Source organism: Myxine glutinosa, chromosome 2, assembly GCF_964187855.1.
Source record: "Myxine glutinosa chromosome 2, kmMyxGlut1.1, whole genome shotgun sequence".
Taxonomy (NCBI): Eukaryota; Metazoa; Chordata; class Myxini; order Myxiniformes; family Myxinidae; genus Myxine; species Myxine glutinosa.
This window is the reverse complement of record NC_136262.1, coordinates 150,500,704-150,523,857: the sequence shown is the minus strand read 5'-3', so window position 1 is coordinate 150,523,857 and position 23,154 is coordinate 150,500,704. Positions and strand designations below refer to the sequence as shown.

At 45.8% G+C, this 23,154-nt stretch overlaps 1 protein-coding gene across 2 annotated transcripts in view; it reads left to right on the top strand.

Annotated features, from left to right (window-relative positions):
* Positions 1-23,154, top strand: part of HYOU1 (hypoxia up-regulated 1) — a 157,213-nt gene that overhangs the window by 95,540 nt on the left and 38,519 nt on the right. Inside the window, exons 12-17 of one of the 2 annotated variants that reach the window (XM_068106973.2) lie at positions 1,142-1,274; positions 6,700-6,905; positions 10,442-10,583; positions 12,645-12,711; positions 13,694-13,746; positions 13,856-13,984. In XM_068106973.2, the coding sequence (XP_067963074.2) occupies positions 1,142-1,274; positions 6,700-6,905; positions 10,442-10,583; positions 12,645-12,711; positions 13,694-13,746; positions 13,856-13,984 (730 nt within the window). Of the gene's footprint in view, positions 1-1,141; positions 1,275-6,699; positions 6,906-10,441; positions 10,584-12,644; positions 12,712-13,693; positions 13,747-13,852; positions 13,985-23,154 lie in introns of both variants that reach the window. The other variant, XM_068106972.2, reaches the window with a different exon arrangement.

Here is a 23,154-nt window from a genome sequence, read left to right as displayed (position 1 = left end):
AACCATCAGCAAAAATATAGAAAGTATTTTCCAGAGAGTCGGAGAGATCATTGATGCAGACCAGAAAAAGCAGAAGGCACAGAACACTGCTTTGAGGAACTCTAGCCTGAACAGGAAGGGGAGATGAGAGAATTCCATTCAGGGCCACATGTTGACTGTGACCGGTGAGGAAGTCTGCAAGACATGTGTGGATGTTTCCATGGAATACCATAAGTGGAGAGTTTGGTGAGCAGGGTGGGGTGCCAGACCGTATCGAAGGCACGTGATATGGCAAGGGAGACGGCTCTGATTTCCATTTTGGCATTGAGGACCTCCATGCCTTGTTGAGACAGCAGAAGCGGCATGTCCAGAGTAGAACGACCTGGTCTGAATCCAAATTGTGATCCGAGTTCAAGCCATTGGAGAAAAGGAAGGATTTGATGTCAGAAGCGATGATTGATTCCATGACCTTGCTGGTTATTGGGAGCAGGCTGATTGGTCTGTTGTTGCAAGGATCTGTTTTTGCACGTTTTTTGTGTAAAGCGGTAATGTTGGCTGATTTCAAAGTATGCTGTGAATGTGAATTCACGTGAAAATGTGAATGTGAATGTGAAAATGTGAATGCCGTGAATGGCAGATGACCTTGAGCAAAAATAGAGAGGTGAAGAGATTAGAGAGAGGGTGAGATGGAGCTGCAGAGCAGGATTTTAGGACCCGTGGGCTGATGCCGTCTGGTCCATTTGTCGAATTGGAGTCGAGGTTTCACAGCCACTTCTCCACCTTGTCGGAAGAGAGACACAGACCCTTTTCGTTAGATCTGGTTATGTCCTTCGGTTATTTTGGTAGATTTGGAGATGTGTGGATTTATAAAACTATCATAGCCTTCCATTTTTATCTCCTTCCCCAGTCTGTAATCCTTCCTGCTTTTGCACACTACCTCCTCTTTTCGGCACTCCTTTGTCATGTCTCTTTTCTTGGCCTTATTTAAAATAAATTAACTATAAGCAGTGCATTTATTTTCGTGTCCTATAAAATATTATTCAGCCATTTTGAATCCTGACTGTTTACTGTCTCGGCAGTTGACCCTTATTCAATGTAATTTTGATATGGAGGTTAAACACTAACTTTTAATATTCTTTCTCTTTTCTTTATCCTCCAAAAGGCAGGAGTTGGGAAAGAATGTGAATGCCGATGAGGCCGTTGCTCTGGGTTGTGCTCTTCGGGCGGCTGCTCTCTCCCCGGCGTTTAGAGTTCGCCCATTTGTTGTTACGGACAGCTCTCCCTATCCTTTATTGGTCTGTTTTATACGTTTGTTGATTTTTGAAGGCACACCACCAAATGTAGCCAGCTTTTGCCGCTCTTTGTGACAGTTTCTTCATTGTGAATGGATATTGAAAGTGTAACACTGCTTACTTTGCATGCTTGTCAGGTAATTTGGCTTAAACATTGTGACGTAAGCTGAGAGGTTATCGTATCGCTTACATACAGTGATGTCTTTCTTTGTCTATAGTTACCCTTCTCTCCATCCCATTTTGCTAACCAACTATATGGCCTTCCAACTTCCAAACCCCCTCCCCCCTCCAATTATGTGCCCCCCCCTCCCCTATTCTATGGCCTCCCTCAAACCCACCTCTCCCGTAACATTCACTGGTTTATTCCCATCTTGGGTGCAGCTTTTGTTCCCATCCTCTCACCTCTGGTACATTGAATCCTGTGGTGGGGCAGTTGCCTTCGAACAACTTGCATTCTCTTCATGAAAGATAAATCAGTCTGGCAATCTTGGTAATTCCACAAAACTCGCAGCAAGCGTGTGTCCACTCAGGACAGCCAGAAAACATCTTGCCAAACTCCAGGCTGAACTCTCGAACTTCTCTCCTTCCTCAAAGTCCTGATAACGCTTTTCAAGTCTCTCTCTCTCTCTGATGGATGTTCTTCCTCAATCCTCTCCCTCACTTCAATCAAATAGCACCACAGCTGACCGTAAGAAGGCCGAATGTCTCAATTCTGTTTCTTTCAAATCTCGCATACCAAATCTCACTCGCTGTCCTTGGCCTACCTAATTGCACCCAACTGCTTCTGGACATTCTCTTTCCCACCTGAGAAGGTGGAGACGTTCCTGGCAACACTCGACTCAAATTCTCTGACAGTCCCAGACAGCATCAGCACGCACATCCTAAAAACCTGCTCTGATGCTCATGCGGTTCTTTTCAACCGATAAAATTTGCTCTAGAATGAACATATTCTTGCTCGTGAAAGCCAGTGTCGATCTGCATTGGCAGATAGGTAGAGCAATGGATGGAATCGACAGAAAATTGATTGAAGGATGCTTCTTCCAGTCATTTTTTTCCTTTTTTTCTCTTTTCTTCTTTCACTTGTGGAACCGCCTTCCTCGGTCTGTTCAATCCCATTCTTCCCTCCAGGGCTTCAATGGATGTTCATCTTCTCATTCCATTCCCCATCCATATGCATGATCTTTTTTTTGCTCTCATTAACCCTACCCAAACCCACCCCTTCTTTATCAAGTTATTGTGTTTTCTCCTCGCTCTCTCATTTCGGTTTTATTGTCCCATTGTTGCTTCATCGCAGTTGTTTTTTTCAGCTCCCTTCTGCTGTGTTTGAGTTTGTATCTAGCTTTTTCAACCCATGTCCTTTTTCCCCTTCTCTTGCTCTCATTCTTCTGTGTTCTGCATTCTCGATCTTCCAGGAGCTTCACTTTGTACCCAAAATAACCTTTCCTTGAAACACAAGTTACATTTTGTGTGATGGTGAGGTCTTTTGAGTTGCATCATTTGTCTGGAAATCCTTCTGCAAAATTTGCAGTGACATCCTTGATGTTTATTTTTATTTGAATTTTTTTCATTTTTATTATAAAAGCTCAAATGTTTGTTAAAATAAGCTGAATGCTATATTTTCAGAAGAGGATGTAAACAAATCCTAGAATTTAATGCACTGTCCTTTATAATCTTGGTAATGAAACAGGCCTACACCTAACAAGGGGGGAGAACACCATGCTCTGCCTTGAGAAAGGTTGATTTCTAAATCCCTGATTGTGACTTCCACTTTGATCATAGTGGGGAGGCTTGCGCCCTCCTGTGACCCTTTGGGCTATACTGGCTGGAGGCAGGTCAATGGGTAGGAGCCAGACTAAGAGTAGTCACATTTTCCTGGGGGTAGGAAAAAGTTTGATTTTTTTTTTTTCCGCCTGGTCTACCGCCCCCAGGGGGTGTTTGGATATGGACACCTGGCAAGGCGAAAACAAGACCTGTCAAAGGGTGGAGGAGCTCCATGTGAGCGAACGGCCATCCATATCCGGTGCCCAACTCTGTCTGTGGACGTCCTCCTGCAGTCGGGTTACCTCTTTCCAGGAGGTTGGTGGCAGGATTTGCACTCCGGCCACCATAAAAAAACATATCATTCTGCAACATGCACAAATAACACAACTAAAAGAAACCCCACTCCGTGGGAGTACCTCCTGTGCAGCTGCCCTTCGCAGGGCAGCTCACTGGATGACGGGATTGGGGCAAAGCCTTCGGGGACCCTATTCTTTGACAATAGGTGGAAAAAGCACCGGGTAACTTTCCTGGGTTAGGTTGTGGAGGTGTGTGTCGGGGTGGTGCTGAGGCGTTGTTCACCAGACATTTTCCTTGGGTTAACCTGAGGCGGTCCCTTCGAGTGGGTGCCTGGAGCGTTCTTGCTCTAAGAGAGGATGATCACCTGTCTCTGCTATCATCTGAGCTCCAGCGTTTGAATATCAGTGTTGCAGCACTTTCGGAGGTTCGGAGCACAGGCATCATCTCAACTGACTGGAAGAGGTGCCTTGTTGTCCCCCCCTGGAAAGGGAAGGGTGATCACCAGGACTGCAACAACTACCGAGGGGTGATGCTACTCTCGGTGCCGGGCAAGGTCTTTGCTTGGATCATTCTTGAGAGAGTTCGCCGCCATTTGCTCGAGCACCAGCGACCAGAGCAGTCGGGCTTTACACCAAAGAGGTCAACGATTGACCGTATCCTTGCGCTTCGGGTCCTCACCGAACGCAAGCGAGAGCTTCGTCAGGGGCTGCTTGCAGCCTACGTTGATCTTCGCAAAGCATTCGATTCGGTGAATCGGGATGCCCTCGGAGGATTATTGGTCTTTGCGGGGTGCCACCAATGCTGATCAATCTGATCTCTGAACTATGCTCTGGTACTTGAGGGTGCTGTGAGGTGTGGTGGCTCCATCTGACTTATTTCCAGTTGTTACAAGAGTTCAGCAGGGGTGTGTACTGGCTCCCACTCTCTTCAGCGCTGTATGGACTGGATTCTGGGGAGGATGTCGTAGAGGTCAGGCTGCGGTGCATTATTTGGGAGTGTCAATATCTCTGACCTTGATTTCACAGATGATGCAGTCATCTTTGCGGAGACGCTGGATATTTTTACGGGGAACCTCTAGGCACTGAATGAGGAGGCGGAGTTGCTGGGACAACGGATTCCTGGGTCAAAACCAATATCCATACTTTCAATGACATCTTGGATGCTGTTGTCTTGTCTGTGCCTGTTTGTGGCGAAGATGTTGAGGTCACGAAGAAATTCACTTACCTTGGCAGGGTTATTCACGTCCCCTCATGTTGTAAGCCAGAGGTTGATAGACATCTGGGTTGGGCTTGGGGAGTCATGGATTCACTGGATCATGGGGTGTGGCGCTGTGGGTATCGATGCAGGAGGACAAAAGTCAGTCTTTAAGTCCTTGGTGCTTCCAGTCTTGATGTACAGATGCGAGACCTGGACCCTTACCAAGAGCCAGAGAATGAGACTTAATGCCTTTGGAACCAAGTCTCTTCGGAGAATCCTTGGCTCTCGCTTGTCGGACTTCGTGTCCAATGTGCGGTTGCTAAGAGAGACTCAGATGAGATTTGTTTCCTGTATGATCCGTGAGCGTCAGCTGCAGCTGTATGGACATTTGGCTCGTTTTCCGGATGCTGATCCAGCTCACCAGATACTTTCAGCAAGGGAGCCTTGTGAGTGGTGGAGGTCGAAGGGCCGATCGCGTGCCTCGTGGTTGCAGCAGGTTGATCGGCATCTCAAGGATGTCTGCACCGCCTGAGAGGAGGTCATGTCTGCACCGCCTGCTCAAGCGTTTGTAGACCCTCACATCACCCGCTCGCTATGCACAAGGAATCCCGAGGAGGTCATGTCTGCACCGCCTGCTCAAGCACTTGTAGACCCTCACATCACCCGCTCGCTATGCACAAGGAATCCCGAGGAGGTCATGTCCGCACCGCCTGCTCAAGCGCTCGTAGACCCTCACATCACCCGCTCGCTATGCACAAGGAATCCCGAGGAGGTCATGTCTGCACCGTCTGCTCAAGCGCTCGTAGACCCTCACATCACCCGCTCGCTATGCACAAGGAATCCCGAGGAGGTCATGTCCGCACCGTCTGCTCAAGCGCTCGTAGACCCTCACATCACCCGCTCGCTATGCACAAGGAATCCCGAGGAGGTCATGTCTGCACCGCCTGCTCAAGCACTTGTAGACCCTCACATCACCCGCTCGCTATGCACAAGGAATCCCGAGGAGGTCATGTCTGCACCGCCTGCTCAAGCGCTCGTAGACCCTCACATCACCCGCTCGCTATGCACAAGGAATCCCGAGGAGGTCATGTCTGCACTTGGCATGGGGGCGGTGTACTTTGAATGTATCTGTACTTGTTTGTTGTACACCGCACCTTTGTCTTTCCGTCGCGGTCCCCCTGTGCTGTCTTTCCCTCACGGTCCCCCTGTGCTGTCTTTCCCTCGCGGTCCCCCTGTGCTGTCTTTCCCTCACGGTCCCCCTGTGCTGTCTTTCCCTCGCGGTCCCCCTGTGCTGTCTTTCCCTCACGGTCCCCCTGTGCTGTCTTTCCCTCGCGGCCCCCCTGTGCTGTCTTTCCCTCGCGGCCCCCCTGTGCTGTCTTTCCCTCGCGGTCCCCCTGTGCTGTCTTTCCCTCACGGTCCCCCTGTGCTGTCTTTCCCTCACGGTCCCCCTGTGCTGACTTTCCCTCACGGTCCCCCTGTGCTGTCTTTCCCTCACGGTCCCCCTGTGCTGACTTTCCCTCACGGTCCCCCTGTGCTGCCTTTCCCTCGCGGTCCCCGTGTACTGCCTTTCCCTCACGGTTCCCCTGTGCTGTCTTTCCCTCGCGGTCCCCCTGTGCTGTCTTTCCCTCGCGGTCCCCCTGTGCTGTCTTTCCCTCGCGGTTGTCAGCTCTTTCACGAGCCTCGATTCAGTATACAAAAAAAAAAAAAAGGAGATAGGGATGGGCCAGGCATCAGCCTGGGGGATGGCCAGACCAGAGGGCCTTGGAGTACCATCGGAAAGTGGATGCGGTGACGCGCTGCTCCGGCGCATGCTCCCGTACCTGACCTGACCTGACCTGACCTGATTTCTAAAGTTGATTGAATTTGAGAATAAACAGGAGATTATAAGTGACATTCACTGAGAGAGTAACATGACTGATAGTTGAGCTTGTTAGTTTGAACATTTTGCTTTGCAAATAACACATTGGGAAGATTATTTATTGTACCAAAGCGAGAATGGAGGTTATTTTTTTGAAATACTTTTCTTGGGTGATTTATTCACTGTTCACATCATTGGGATGGTTAACAGTTGTGAATGCGTAATTGTGGTTATCAGGCAATTATTTTAACTGGAAATTACTTCAAGCTTACATTTGTTGTTTTCTTCATTCTTTCTTGTCTTTCTCTTCTGTAGATCAATTTTTGGAAAGATGAATCCAACTCTGATGCAACCTCTGAAGGTGCTACAGTCCATACTCCTCGTCAAATCCAGCGGTTGCTGTATCCTCAGCTCAGCCCTGCCCCACAGCGCAAGGTCGTGACGTTCAACCGACGCATTGGAGACTTCTCGCTGACTCTTAGTTATGGAAACCTTAGCCTTTTGCCACCTGAGTTTTCTCGGTAATTATTTACCTTTATTCTTCACCTCACAGATTTCATCCGCCTGCATCTCGTTGCCCTCCCTTGCTTTCCACATACTCGTTTGTAATTGCCAGAAATCCAAGGTTCTCTAATCGATCAATGTTTGCGATTTTTGGCGGGTGTATTCGTGTTTTCTTCGACATTCGTGGCCCTGTGCTTCACATAATCAGTTTTTCACGCGAGTTTTTGATATCCCTGTATGAATCGCGAACCGCCAGGAACCTATCTCCCCTTTTACCTTTAAAGTAATGCCCTACCCACCCCCCCCCCCCCCCCACCCCTATTCGTGGTTCCGACATTTCGTGGCATTTCCCAGGAATGTATTTCACGCGAATGTCGGGTTTGATTTGTATATTCTGACCTGAGCCAAAATCGAATCGGCTTGTTCTCGTCACAACCAACTCGTCCATTACATTTTGTCCGAATCCGTCCACAACTTCGGGGGATATGTTCCTGGAAAATGCCGTGAATGTCGAATCCGCAAATATGGGGGCATTGTTTGAATGGGGGTTAAATTTTATTTTACTACATGGTCGAGGTTTGAGGAAGAGCTATGACACAGAGCAAATCAGGACACAGCCTAACAAAGGGAACAGGAGGAGAAGGGGGAAACGCCAAAAGCAGTGCAGAGGGAGAAAATAGACTGAAATGGACAAATGGATGCAGGTAAGGGAGAATGCAAAAGGTGGACAAGGTGGATACAAAAGCAAATTTTTGGGGAGGGGGGCGGGGGAGGGTATGGGGGTTGGGTGGCCTAACAGGTGTAGAAAAGATCATGATTTTGGATGGGGGATGACTTGAGATGGTGGTGAACAGCAGTCTTGAAGAACTGGAGGGATGATTGACATTGAAGAAAGAGTATGGAATGTGGTTCTACAGGTGGGTGGGGAAAAAAAGGAATAAATGAGTGGTGAGCAGTGGTTCTAGATTTAGGCAGTTTCATTAGGATAGGGTTGCTGGTGCCCCATGTGTCCTGCAGATACCCGAGGAGGACAAGGCACGGAGAGGGCAGAGGGTGCAAGTCTTGACAAGGCACCATCACATTTTCGAGGGAGACACATTTGAAAGCTAATTCTTAAGATTGGACAGATGTTGTTTTCTGTCTCTTGAGAGAGTAGACACACTTGGTGCGAGCTTTGTGGAAGATCTGAGGTTGTCTTCAGAGAAGAATGCACGTTGTTTTAAAGCAACTGCCTCACAACAGGTTTCAGAGTACCAAGAGTGGGAGGATGGGTAAGATAACTGAAGATATGGGATGAATCTGTGCATGAGAGAGCAGGTTTCTGTGGAAGAATTCCCAAGCTGAATCATCAGCGGCAGTGTATATCGGAGACCAGTCCTGATGTGTAAAAATAAAAATATTTAAAAAAACTTTTTATCTACATATTTTTACAGCGAATACATGAGACACGAATGTAGAAGCAGGTCACCTGTTATGAACCGCGAATATGCGGCACCCACGAATGTTGGAACTGCGAATGCTGAGGTCCGACTGTATATAGTTTTTGGCCCTTTCTCTCCATGCTGAAGAATCACTTAAAAAAATTATAGTGTTAGGATCTTCACCAAAATGTAATAATTTCGTCCTCATTACATACCCAACCTCTCCACCAAATTTCGGCCGAATCCATCCACAACCTTTTGAAATATCCTGTTCACAAACAGAAAAACAGACAGGGGTGAAAACATAACCTCCTCTCACCTTGGGTGGCAGAGTTGATGAGTATCATTTCTCACCTCGACATGTTAATTATATTAATTGTGAATATCTGTTCTTGTTAAATAAATGATTATAATTGTTGATTAGGTGTGTGTGTGTGTGTGTGTGTGTGTGTGTGTGTGTGTGTGTGTGTGTGTGTGTGTGTGTGTGTGTGTGTGTGTGTGTGTGTGTGTGTGTGTGTGTGTGTGTGTGTGTGTGTGTGTGTGTGTGTGTGTGTGTGTGTGTGTGTGTATGTATGTATGTATGTATGTGTGTATGTATGTATGTGTATATATATGTATGTATGTATGTGTATATATATGTATGTATGTATGTGTATATATATATATATATATGTATGTATATATATATATATATATATATATATATATACAGTATATATATATATATATATATTGTTACGGTCCGCGGATTGGATGTTATTTACCGAGCGGAGGTAACCGCGGCCGAACAGTTGTTCCCCGTTTCTTCCCGACTCACCCGATTCACCCAGACGTTGGCCAAATCGCGCTATGCTAAATCAATAATGGAAAGGACACGACGACTGGGAAAAATGAAACGACGCAAGGGGGTACAGTTCTCAAGACCTCCGGAGGAGGGTATAATTACAGTGGTGGAGAAAAGGGGGTAGATTACAAGGCAGAGTGAGGTAAAGACACAGAAGAGATGGGCACTTAAATACAGTCTTATCTATTCCCGGACAGACCACGGACAAACGGACAAGGTAGACTCACACGGGGATTGATGGCGGGAATGGGCAGGTCGGTCGATGGCACAAGGTGCACCTTGGCTCGGGGACAGGATAAGCATGGTTCAAAGATGCAGGGAGGTCTCACAGCGCTCGGAGGTGGTCTTGCTTGCTCCAAGCTCGGCGCGCATCTGACGTCACCTCTCTCTCACTGCGCATGCTCAGCGGGGAGTGACACGCCCTCGGCTGGTTGGTTCCGCCCCAACTGGGGCCGGTCTGCCGCTTCCATTGGGTGCGGGGGTTACCGGGCTCCGCCCTTGACGAGGAGCCGACAGGGAGCCCCTGTTTGGTAACCCCGTCGAGCACATGTCCGATGGCGGCTCGTTGGGAAGGCCTGGTGTCCTCCCACCACTCCTACCAAGCCGGAGTGAGGACGCGCACTCCCTGCGCTCGTTGTTGTTGTTGTTGTTGTTGTTGTTGTTGTTGTTGTTGTTGTTGTTGAAGAGAACTGTGAGGAAGAGCTGCGGGGAGGTATTGGGAGGTCCTAAACTTCCTAACGGTGCCATACAATCACATTCTGGTGCAACGAAGGGTCAGAATTAATGGAAACGAATCCTTAACTGACATAGATTAAGAATAACTAGCAAGATGTCCTATAGTTGTCTACCTGAGATGCGGTGGACCTGGATGCGACATTTAATGGGGGAAATAGGGGGAGGTCGGGTCTACAGAGTGTTGTTTACAGAAAATGGGACTAGGGAATGGGGGATTGGGGAGAGTTGGGAAGTATTGAGGAAATAGGGGAATATTTACAAGCGGATATGGATGGATACAAATCCCATATCCGCAACTATATATATATATATATATATATATATATATATATATATATATATATATATGTATATATATATATATGTATATATATATATATGTATATATATATATATATGTATATATATATATATATATATATATATATATATATATATATATATACATACACACACATACACACACACACACACACACACACACATACATACATACATACATACATACAGACAAATGTTTTGGTTGAAATTGTTTGTTCCATTTCTTCCCCAGTGTTCTGAATCAAGTAAATATATCTGAAATACAACTTGAAGGGGTGGCAACAGCCATTTCTTCGGCCCCACCTTCTGCTCTCACCCGTGGAGTTAAAGCCCACTTTTTGCTCGACGACAATGGCATTCTTACTCTTGATAGGGTATGTGCATTATTGGTTATCCCAGTTAGTTACAGTGGTTGGTTTCATCACCTCTTGAACAACTAGGAGGGCTATTGAAGGTTATTAGAATTAAAAAAAATTTTTAAATAATAAACAGTTGCTGAAAGAACACTGCAGAAGTATTCACATTGGGATTAAATAAGGTATGTGTAGCACATGAAAATTACAATTGGCATTATCATTTCAATTAAAATGTTTTTCAATGCACCATGTATTCATTTCACATGTACAAATGTTATTCATGCCATGTACACTGTACAGTGCATTCAGAAAGTATTCAGACCCCTTCACATTTCTCACATTTTGTTATGTTGCAGCCTTATACTGAAATCGTTTAAATTCATTTTTTCCCTCATCAATCTTCACTCAATACCCCATAATGACAAAGAAAAAACAGGATTTTAGAAAGTTTTGCAAATTTATTAAAAAGAAAAAACTGAAATATCACATTGACATAAGTATTCAGACCCTTTGCTATGACACTTGAAATTTAGCTCAGGTGCCTCCCATTTCTCTTGATCATCTTTGAGATGTTTCTACACCTTGATCGGAGTACACCTGTGGTAAATTCAATTCATTGGACATGATTTGGAAAGGCACACACCTGTCTATATAAGGTCTCACAGCTGACAATGCAGTTGAAACAGTTCAATCTTGGTTTCATCAGACCACATAATCTTGTTTCTCACAGTCTGAGAGTCCTTTAGGTGCTTTTTTGCAAACTCCAAGTGGGCTTTCATGTGTCTTTCACTGAGGAGAGGCTTCCGTCTGGCCACTCTGCCATAAAGCCCAGATCGGTGGAGTGTTGAAGTGATGGTTGTCCTTCTGGAAGTTTCTCCCATCTCCACACAGGATCCCTGGAGCTCAGCCAGAGTGACCATCGGGTTCTTGGTCACCTCTCTTACCAAGGCCCTTCTCCCCTGATTGCTCAGTTTGGCCGGACGGCCAGCTCCAGGAAGAGTCCTGGTTGTTCCAAACTTCTTCCATTTAAGAATTATGGAGGCCACTGTGCTCTTGGGAACCTTCAATGCAGCAGAAATTTTAATGTAGGCTTCCCCAGATCTGTGCCTCGACACAATCTTGTCTCTGAGCTCTGCAGGCAGTTCCTTCGACCTCACTTCTTGGTTTTTGCTCTGATATGCATTGTCAGCTGTGAGACCTTATATAGACAGGTGTGTGCCTTTCCAAATAATGTCCAATCAATTGAATTTACCACAGGTGGACTCCAATCAAGGTGTAGAAACATCTCAAAGATGATCAAGATAAATGGGAGGCACCTGACCTAAATTTCAAGTGTCATAGCAAAGGGTCTGAATACTTATGTCAATGTGATATTTCAGTTTTTTCTTTTTAATAAATTTGCAAAACTTTCTAAAATCCTGTTTTCTCTTTGTCATTATGGGGTATCGAGTGTAGATTGATGAGGGAAAAAATGAATTTAAACAATTTCAGCATAAGGCTGCAACATAACAAAATGTGAAAAAAGTGAAGGGGTCTGAATACTTTCTGAATGCACTGTATGTAAAAAATGTTATTCATTCCACATGTGTAAATGTTCATTCCACATGTATTAATGTTATTCTTTTCACGTGTGTAAATGGTATTCTTTCCACGTATGTGAATGTGGTTCTTTCCATGTGCGTGAATGTGGTTCTTTCCACGTATATGAATGTTGAAATGAGTGTTTTGCGTTAATCTTCCTCACTCACCAGATCTTGCTTGATGTAATGTTTTCATACCTGTAAAACTGTCTTTTATTTAAAAGGTGTTGTAACGAGTTGTGTTAAACAATTGTTTGCATGACAGTCGATCTACAGTCTCTAGAAAGAGGATTTGTCGATTATACTTGTAATTTTAGGGAACATTTGAATTAATGTTTATTTTGAGGCATCTATCTGCGATTTCTTGAATGTGCTTTTACGTAGCAAGCATGTTAGCAGTGCACCTTCGTTTTGTCGGTTTTCTTTCCTAAATGTTAGCCAACACTTTTCTAAAGTTAGAGCCTCACCACTTTTTCCATGTTATGTCTTTGCTCCTTAGGCTGAAGTTGTTTTTGAAGTTGAAGAAGAAGTAATTAAGGAGGAAGAAGAACCTTCAACTCTAAGAAGTATGGATATTTTTCTTGTTGAAGTCGTTATTAAGGCAGAATCAGCACAGTCTTAGACCTTTGTTGATACTGAATATACTTGCTAAATAAATAAATTAATCGACTAACGATCCATGTGAATATTCAACACTGTTCCATTTGGTTGGTAGTCCAAGAGATTGCCATGCTGAGATTATTTTTAAGCCGTGGCCCATAGGGCAATTCCATCTGGAACAGCGTTTTCCGTATGTATGTATGCATGTTTGTTTGTCTGTGTGTATATGCATCCCTTCCACCGGCATTTTGTGGGTTTATTCCCTTTAAAATTTGTTTTCTCTACCAAACGTTGGTCCGATTGACACAATTTTCACCATAGGAGCGGAGCGCCTCCTGTAGATAAAAAAAAAAAAGAAGAAGATAATTATGTCATTGGTCACGTGGTACGGGCGCAATCTTGGGGAAAAAACCGAAAAACTTTGCACTTCTATTTCTCCAAAACCATTCAATGGAAAAGTTGAAAGGTGGTTCGTTGTAAAGTACTCCCCATGGGGAATAACGTATGTCAATGATTATGTCATAGGTGCTGTCATTATGTAGAATGCTTGATCCGGATGAAATTTCTTCAGCGTGATCTTGGGATTAAATTGAGTGAGGGAAAAAAAATGATGACGTCATCGGTCATGTGGTTCGACAGCCATATTTTTTACGGCATAGACCTTAGGGCAATGCCATCTGGAGCAGCGTTTGGCTGTCCATCCAGTGTATGTATGCATGTATGTCAATCACAAACGTCCACCAATCAGAGCTGAGGATCTGGTCACATGATAGGGGGACAGCAGATTCGCCACTCAGCAGATTTAAGCCCGGCTACGCCGTTTTGACTATCGGTCTTGTTTTTTTTATTTTGCTTCATTACCACATGTTCATTGTCCTGATCTTTTCTCAGCTGTGATCTAGTTATTGTTTCAAACTACTATCTTGTTTTTATCTTGCATGTTTACAGAGTTGGGTAACACTATATCCAGCCTCTTCACAGGTGGAGAGAAAAATGAGACGGTGAGAAGTGGAAACCCGCACCCAAAAAAATTGTCCTACACCTTTGGCAAATTTCCAATGTACCCATCAAGCATTGCTTCTTCTGCTCTCTCATTTTGGCTTTCAGCAGGAGGATGATGGGAAGGAATTGGGAGAGGGGGATACAGATGCTGAAGGAGGAGCAGGTGCACAGGAGCCAAATCCGACCCCTGCTCCGGCTCCTACGGATGCACCAAGCCCAACTACAGCCGTGCCTGAGGTTCTGAATAGCACACCAACATTTTTTTCCTTTGCATTAAGGTTGAGAACTATAATACACCTTGTTGATGGAATCCTTTCTCATTTTGCTCCTTCTTTGAGGTGATGTCAAGCTTGCTTGCTCATGGTGTTGAACAAAATGGTTTTAAAAAATAAAAAAATTGACACCAGTGAGATTCAAACTCTGGACCTGCCGTTCCACAGGCATGTGAGTTAAAGGTAGCGAGTTCCACAGGTGATTTTGGAGATGTAGAAAGATACATATGCCAAGAAACTCTCACCCTCTAAAGAAATGCAGCTTTTCAAAATTATAGCTAGAGTACTACAGGAAGACACCCTTGTCCTTTACTTCTTTTGCCATAGTGCTTGATTACGCACTCAAACACCATCAAAGGCAAGGAGGAATTGGGGTTCCAACTAAAATGAAGAAAAAAGGAGAGTCAAATCGGAAGTTCTTGTTGATCTTGATTTTGCCGATGACCTAGCCTTATTGTCAGAATAAATCGAACAAGTGCAACAACCTCTCAAGAGAATCCAAGCCAGTACCGCTAAGATAGGCTGACGACTAATGCTAACGAAATTAAAGTGGTGGCATTCAATTGTCGAGAGAAGTCTCAATCGTATCAAGTGATGGAATAAAACTGGAAACAGTCAATGACCAAGTATCTTGGTTCAGGGGTTAACCCAATTACTTGGGATATCAAACAAAGGAAAGCTGCCGCATGGAGAGCTTGCAAAAAACTTTCAAGCATGTCAAAGATGACACACTCTCGGTGTATCAAGAAACAACTGTTCATGGCAACAGGTGAGTCTGTCCTGCTTTATGGAAGCGAAGCATGGACTCTCACTGTGACCCACGCGAAAGGGCTTGAACATAGGACAAATAAAGATCTCTGTGGTTCTCTTCCAAGGTTGTTGGTTAAAATTAGAAGATGCCTCAGGATTACTGGGCATTGCTACAGCCACAAAAGCTAACCTGTTTCCGATGTTCTACTCTGGACACCTAAACATGGAAGGCTGAAGCGGGGCAGGCCAGCTCTCAACTACCTTATGTTAAAGAAGGATATGGGCCGAGAGACCGAGGAACTGTGCACAGCAATGTTTGATGGAGAGGACTGGAACCTGAAGATCATTGTCATTCGCGTTCAGCCTATAAGCCAACTTAAGAAGAAGATTGAAAGATTTGGTCACCTGCAAAATACGTCAATGGATTCTGGAGGGGATTTTTTTTTAATTTTGCTTACAGAGTCTAGACTCGTGGAAGAGCTAATGGCATGGTGAAAAGGGGGAGAAAGCACCAATGGCCAGGTGGAGGGGCACTTGGAGGATGAACAGGCAATGGAAAGAATGAGAAGAAAGGGAGGGGTGAGGAGGTCATGGGGTGAATAAGCTGATACTCGCCCCAATTTAGCTGAAATGGGGCTGAAAGAAGAGGAAGGGATAACCTGAGATACAGCTGTCATTGCATGCAAAACGGAAAGGAGGGTGGAGGCAAAGGGGAGGCAAGCATAACATATAAAAGAAGGGGTGAGTTTGAGGGTGGAGGAGAGGGGGGTTAGAAAATGAGTATGGATGTTGTTCAAGTGACTTGAACAGGTAGGAAAAGCCATCTTGAAGCCTTGGATGGAAGAATGAGATTGAAGAGACCAAAGATGTTTATCTTCCAGATGAGAGAAAGAAGTAACAAATGTAACCTCATATGAGCGGTGCTGAGCAGCTAGCCTGGATGTTGGGAGTTTCACCAGAAGTGGGTTACTGGCAGACTGTGCGTTGAAACCTAGGGGGAAGAGGGAAGGACAAAGTGTGCAAGACCAGAAAGGAAGTGATAGAAGACAGATTTGGCACGATGCCGCCGCAGGCAGACTTGGCACGGTGCCGCCGCAGGCAGACTTGGCACGGTGCCGCCGCAGGCAGACTTGGCACAGTGCCGCCGCAGGCAGACTTGGCACAGTGCGGCCGCTGAGGAAGGATAGTTTTTGTTGTTATGGAGGATGGTTATGGATAAATCTTCTCAGGAGAGGGGCATAGCCAATATAAAGATCAAAACGACACTTCCTTCCCTGTGTGAGGTCTATAAACAAGTTTACATACCGTGTACTCAAACAAAAGTCTTCAGATTTTCTCATTGACAGAAGTGTTTTTGAGAATGAAGCTGCACACAAAATCACAAAGGTGTTTGCTGCTTACCCCGTGGGTCAATGTCGTCTCGAACAGCGTTTGTCTGTCCGTATGTCCCCACAAACATATACAGTCACGTGAAAAAGTAAGTACACCTCATGTAAAGTTTTGACTTTTTCAACATATTTCAACATACAGCTATTTGATCTTCATTTCAACTATATTGATAGATAAAGGTGATATAATACAACAAATATCATGAAACATTTACATTTTGTAGTCCATTGTATAATTTAAAAAAACATAAATGCAAATTTTGCATGTGGAAAAAGTAAGTACACCCTTGGCTCTAATAGGTGGTATTACCCCCTTTGGCAGAAACAACCTCAAGTAGGCATTTCTCGTAACTGTCTACTAGTCTCTGACATCGACTGGGAGAAATTTTTGCCCACTCCTCCATGCAGAATTCTTTCAGCTGTGCGATGTTTGAGGGGTTTCTTGCATGCACAGCTCGTTTCAAATCCCCCCACATCTCGATGGGATTTAGATCCGGGCTTTGACTTGGCCATTCCAGAACCCTCCATTTCTTTCTTTTCAGCCATTCCTTGGTGGATTTACTGATATGTTTAGGGTCATTGTCATGTTGCAATGTCCACCTTTGGTTGAGCTTCAACTTTCCGACAGATGGCCTCACATTATCCTCAAGCACCCTCTGGTACAATGAAGAATTCATAGTGGATTCTATGATGGTGAGCTGCCCAGGCCCTGATGCAGCAAAGCTGCCCCAAACCATAATATTTCCACCACCATGCTTTACAGTTGGTATCAGGTTCTTGTGGTCTAATGCTGTGTTTGGTTTTCGCCAAACATGTCTTCTGGTACTGTGGCCAAATAGCTCTACCTTTGACTCATCTGTCCAGAGCACATTGTTCCAGAAGTGCTGGTCTTTGCCTAGGTGTTCATTGGCAAACTTTAGTCTTGCCCTGATGTTCTTTCTGGATAGCAAAGGTTTCCTCCTGGCACACCTCCCATGTAGATCAAATTTGTGCAGCCTCTTTCTAATGGTAGACTCGTGCACTTTGACATCAACAGTGGCAAGAGCTACCTGTCGGTCCCATGATGACATTATGGGGTTCTTAGAGACTTCTTTCAACATCTTGCGGTCTGCTCTCGGGCTGAACTTGCTGGGGCGGCCTGGCCTGAACAAGTTGGCAGTTGTTTGGAATCTTCTCCACTTGTAGATGATCTTCCGGACAGTCGAATGATTGATTTCAAATTGTTTGGAGATCTTTTTGAATCCCTTCCCAGACTCGTAGGCATCTATAACCTTCTTTCTGAAGGCCTCAAAGATTTCTTTTGATCTAGTCATGGTGACGCCGCAAACTTCAACAACAAAGAGCAAACCAAACTAAATGTCTGAGGTTTAAATAAGACAGGTTCCTCCAAGATCCTCTCTGACGATGTTCTAATCATTTGCACCTGAGCTAGTGCACCTGATTCTAATTTTAGGTATTTGAAGTAGTGATAAATGTAGGGGTGTACTTACTTTTTCCACATGCGAAATTTGCATTTATGTTTATTTAAATTATACAATGGACTACAAAATGTAAATGTTTCATGATATTTGTTATATTATATCACCTTTATCTGTCAATATTGTTGAAATGAAGATCAAATTGCTGTATGTTGAAATATGTTGAAAAAGTCAAAACTTTACATGGGGTGTACTTACTTTTTCACGTGACTGTACCAATCAAAGCTGAGGATCTGGTCATATGACAGGGGGACACATTTATTTCGTAACCATTACAGTTTTATATATAGCTAGCAGAAGTACCCGGCATTGCCGGGCGGGGGAAGGGAGGGAAGGGGGAAGGGGGGGGGAGGGGAACGGGGGGGGGGGGGGAGGGGAGGAGAGGGTGGGGAGGGGAGAAGAGGGGGGGAGGGGAGAAGTGGGGGGGAAGTGGGGGGGAGGAGGGGGAGGAGGAGAGGGGAGGAGGAGAGGGGAGGAGAGGGGGAGGGGGAGTGATGGGGGGGGAGGGGAAGAGGGGAGGGATGGGAGGGGGAGGGGGAAGGGGGAGGGGGGAGGGTACGGGGGAGGGGAGGGGGGAGGGGGCAGGGGGGAGGGGAGGGGGAGGGGGGAGTCTAGTCGGAAGTCATTGTCGTCAATTGAATAAAACCCACCTTTAGAGGCCATTTTTCCCCGCAAGCGGGGGTTGGCCTTTTTCGGGGACCGTGGTTGTTGTTGTTTTTTTGGTCCCCTTTTTGAAGCAATGTTTTACGGCCGGATGCCCTTCCTGCCGCCAACCCTTTTTGTCGCCTTTTTACGACAAACAGGGAATTACCAGTGAACTGGTACTCAATTAGCCGACCTCGGAAGGATGACAGGCTGAGTCAACCCCCTGGCGTTAATTCAGCGATCGGCCGGGATTCGAACCCAGGATCCTAGGATCCTAAGCCGGCACCCTAGCCGCTAGCCCAACACCAGGCTGTCGTCTACAATGTCTACAATTGTCGTCAATTGAATGTCGCATTTATTTTTTATTCCCTGTCAAATGGCATTGGTCCCGCATTCCGAACCCGGAAGTCGGACGTCATTGTCGTCAAATAAATGTTTCACTCTGTCACATGCCGTTGGTCCCATGTCAATCGGATGAAGTTGAAAAATTAACGTTACGAAGTTTCTCTGGGACATACTGATTCCGAATATGAAGTTGAAAAATTAACATTCTGAAATACGCTGATGACGTCATAATTTTAAAACGTGAAGTTTTTTTAATTTTAAGGTATGCTGTAGTTGCTATGAGATGTACTGATTCCGAATATTCCTTTGGTTTTGCTCTGCGATGAGTAGTTCTCGAGTTATAAGAGGACAAACAAAGAAACAAACATACTTTACTGCTTTATATAAATAGATAATAAAAGGCAGTGTCTGTTTGTCCGTCTGTCTCCTCCATAACTCCAAAACCACTCCATAACTCCAAATCTCATTTCCTTTCACAAAGCCCGAAACAAGTGTGTGTCCACCCTCAGGAGAGCCAGGAAACTATCTCTCCACTCTCAAGACCGAACTCTCAAACCTGTCTCCCTCTTCCAAATTCTGGTGGCATCTGGTCAAATCCGTCTCTAGTGTTTGTTCCCCCTCCATGCCCTCCATTACCTCAAACAGCTACACAGCTGACTCCACACATGAAAAAGCTGAATGGCTCAACTCTGTTTGCCTCTAAATCTTTTGTCCCAAACCCATCCCTCTCTGTTCCCACCGTACCCAGCTGCTCCTGGACTCTGTGTCCTTTCCTCCTGACAAGGTGAAAAAGTTTCTGTCAACCCTCGACTCTGATTCTGCAACTGGTCCGGACGGCATCAGCCCACGGGTCCTTCTGCTCTTTCACTCCCTCTCTCTGTTCTCTTCGCCCTCTCTTTTGCTCAAGGTCATCTGCCATCTGCTTGGAAATCAGCCAACATCACTGCTTTGCACAAAAAAGGTGCAAAAACAGATCCTAGCAACTACAGACCAATCAGCCTTCTCCCAATTATCAGCAAAGTCATGGAATCCATCATTGCTTCAGATATGAAATCTTTCCTCTTCTCCAATGGCTTGATCTCTGATCATCAATTTGGTTTCAGACCTGGTCACTCTACTCTGGACATGCTGCTTCTGCTTTCTCAACAATGGATGGAGGTCCTCAACGCCAAACAGGAAATTAGAGCTGTCTCCCTTGACATTTCACGTGGCTTCGATACGGACTGGCACCCTGCTCTGCTCACCAAACTCTCCTCCTTTGGTATCCATGGAAATCTCCACGCATGGCTGGCAGACTTCCTCTCTGGTCGTAGTCAACGTGTGGCCCTGAATGGGTTTCTCTCATCTCCTCTTCCTGTTCAGGCTGGAGTTCCCCAAGGTAGTGTTCTGGGCCCTGTGCTTTTTCTGGTCTTCATCAATGATCTCTCTGACTGTCTTGAAAATCCTCTCTATTTCTTTGCTGACGACTCTACTCTCTGTCGCTCCATTCCTCATCCCTCAGATCGGCAGTCTGCAGCCTCCTCACTCTCTGCAGACCTGGACAAAATCAGACTGGGCAAACAAATGGAACATGTCTTTCAATCCTGATAAATCTCACACTCTTACGATGTCTCTCCAAAAAGACCGACTGGAAAACCCTCCCGTCCACTTTCTGAATAATCCTCTCCAAGAAGTTCTGTCACTCAAGCTTTTGGGTCTCGCTATTTGCCATGATCTTTCCTGGGAAAACCACATTTCAAATCTGGCCTCCAAAGCCAGTCGCCGACTGGGCATCCTCCGTCGTGCGAAGTCCTTCCTTGGCACACCTGAGCTCCTCACCACATACAAGGCTTTCATCTGCAGCTCTATGGAATACTGCTCTCCCCTCTGGTCTGGTGCTCCTGCCTCACACCTCGCTCGTCTTCACGCTGTTGAAACCAAAGCGTTCAGAATCATTGGAATCTCCCGGGATGAAGCTAACTCCAAGGGCCTTTCACTCACTCACCGCAGGCAGGTTGGTGGTCTTTCCGTCTTCTACCGACTTCTCTCTGGCCTTGCCCCCCCATCTCTCTCTGGGCTCTGTCCCCCAAATATTCCTACAGGTCGCACAAGATCTGCCTGCAACCCTCTTATGGTTAAATGCCAAAATCAAGACTTTGTGCTCACCTTCACTCCTTCATTCCTCTTTTCTCCCGCCTCTGGAACAAACTCCCTCACTCTCTTCAATCCCACTCCACCCTCCAAGTCTTTAAAACAGCTGTTCACCACCATCTCTTATCCTCCCCCATCCAAAACCTTGATCTTTTCTACCCCCGCTAATTTCGGTCCCCTTGTGTTTTATACCAACCCCCCCCCCCCTTCCTACGCCTCCTCCCCCCAAGCCCTCTCCCTCCCACACTTCTCCCTGCTCTCAAATGTTGTGGTTGTGTGCTTCCCCTTCTCTCCCCATCTTGTCGTCCGCTCCCTCTTTTTATATATTTTGTTTGTCTGGTTGATTTGTTTGTGAAATAAATGTTAGCGCTTTCACGAGCCTCGATTCAGTATACAAAAAAAACCCCAAAAAAAACATGAAACCGAGAGGCCCCAAACTTTGCATGCATACTTCTGGATCTCTAGCAGATTGCAATGATGAAAACTGGGCAGGTGTGTTTTCTAACACCCTTTTTGAAGATGATTAACGAGGTGGTCAGAAAGAAAAAAAAGAACCTGAAAAAGCCTTACCAATATGGCAGCCTGCCGTCTTGGTCAGCCCACTGCCACTTGCTGGGTTCTGAAGCCGCCATTTTGTTTCGGCTTATTCAAACGTGCCTTGCCTTGGAAACACGATCGATTTAGCATCACATAATTGAAGCATATCAAAATCTGGATTAGGATATGGGGATTGGATGCTGTAGACTAAATAAATGTCCAAATCTGGAGTGAAATCTCACAAAATTTACCATATCTAGCAATTTGTATAAATAAGTGTATATATTCATTTATTTAACCGAGGCTGTCGTTCTCCTTCTGGGGTTAGTTTTTTTTTAATTTAACTTGATTTTTAACTTTATTTATACTTCCATGGGATAGGGTGTCACTCCACTGTACCTGCGATCTGTTTTTAAAATTCCTTGGCCATTTAAACCAGAAGCAATCAGCCTGCTATCACTTGCCAAGCTAGCCGTCCCTTTTCACCATTTTGTTGGAGTGCTTGCTGGAGTGCTTAAACCGCTTGGTGAGAGCTCTACAAATTAAGTCAGAAATACCTGTGTACTTAGTCACAAGGCCGGGGAAGTTTGAGTGTGTTATAACACCCTTTTTGATTATGATTAACCACCACTGGGTGAATGCTATTCATGCTGCTTTTGTGAGCCATGGCGTTACAGTAGGCAGAGATCCCTTTTTGTTTTTACGCGACTTAACATTTTTGTGCGATTATACTAACCCTCCCTAACCCTATATTTCCGTCAGGAAGTGACTCTTTGTTACCTGGCAACGCTGGGTGCTTTTGCTAGTATTTTACTAAAAGGAAATATAATAACCTTCTGTGGAACGTTTTGGGGTTCCAGAAGGTGTCGTAAGGTAGGGTGTGAGGTTTCAGAAATTCCTCAATACAATTATGATTTTGAAATGTGATCGACACGGACCTTGCTCCCGAATCTGGAAGTGAACAGATGAGGATGATTCGCTGTTTTGATATCTCAATACAATTGTGATTTTGTGGCGGACACGATGGCTCGCTGGTGCAGTGACATCATTCTGCACACCAAGAGGGTGTCGGCTACGCCCGAGGGGTAGGCGTGGCCTCGGGATATACACGGGGCGCGCAGCCCCGAGCACGTCAGTGCTATAGTTGAGCTTTGCAAATAAAGACTCTTTTTGTTAACCGCGTTGTTGCTTCTCTCCTTGGCAAATAAGTCGTGCGCATAGCACCGCACTTCACTGGTGACCTCGACTCTGGTCAGCCGTCGTTGACCAACAGAATGCACCATGAACAACGCGGTCGCGGTGAAGCTCCCTGAGTTTTGGGAAGCTCAGGCCGAGGTATGGTTCGTGCAGGCCGAGGCACAATTCCAACTTTGAGGCGTAACGGCGGATGAGACGCGGTATTACCACGTCATCGCCGCCCTCGGGCCCGGCACAGCCGCCCGAGTCGTGTCCGTCCTGCGGAACCCACCGGCCGACCGCAAGTACGAGGCGCTCAAGCGTCTCCTCATCGCCACGTTCGTCCTCACGGAGGGCGAACGGGCCGACCGCCTCCTGGACCTGCCCGAACCCGGCGACACACGACCATCGGTCCGGATGGACTACATGTTGTCGCTGCTGGGGGACAAAGCCCCGGATTTTTTATTCCGGGCGCTCTTTCTACGCCAGCTGCCGGCACAGGTACGCTTCGCGTTGGCCGGTTCCAAAATAAAGGCGCGTTGGCCGGTTCCAAAAATCTTTTTCTGGTCTTTATCAATGATCTCTCTGACTCTCTGGAAAATCCTCTCTATCTCTTTGCTGATGACTCCACTCTCTGCCGCTCCATTCCTCTTCCCTCAGATCGGCAGTCTGCAGCCTCCTCACTC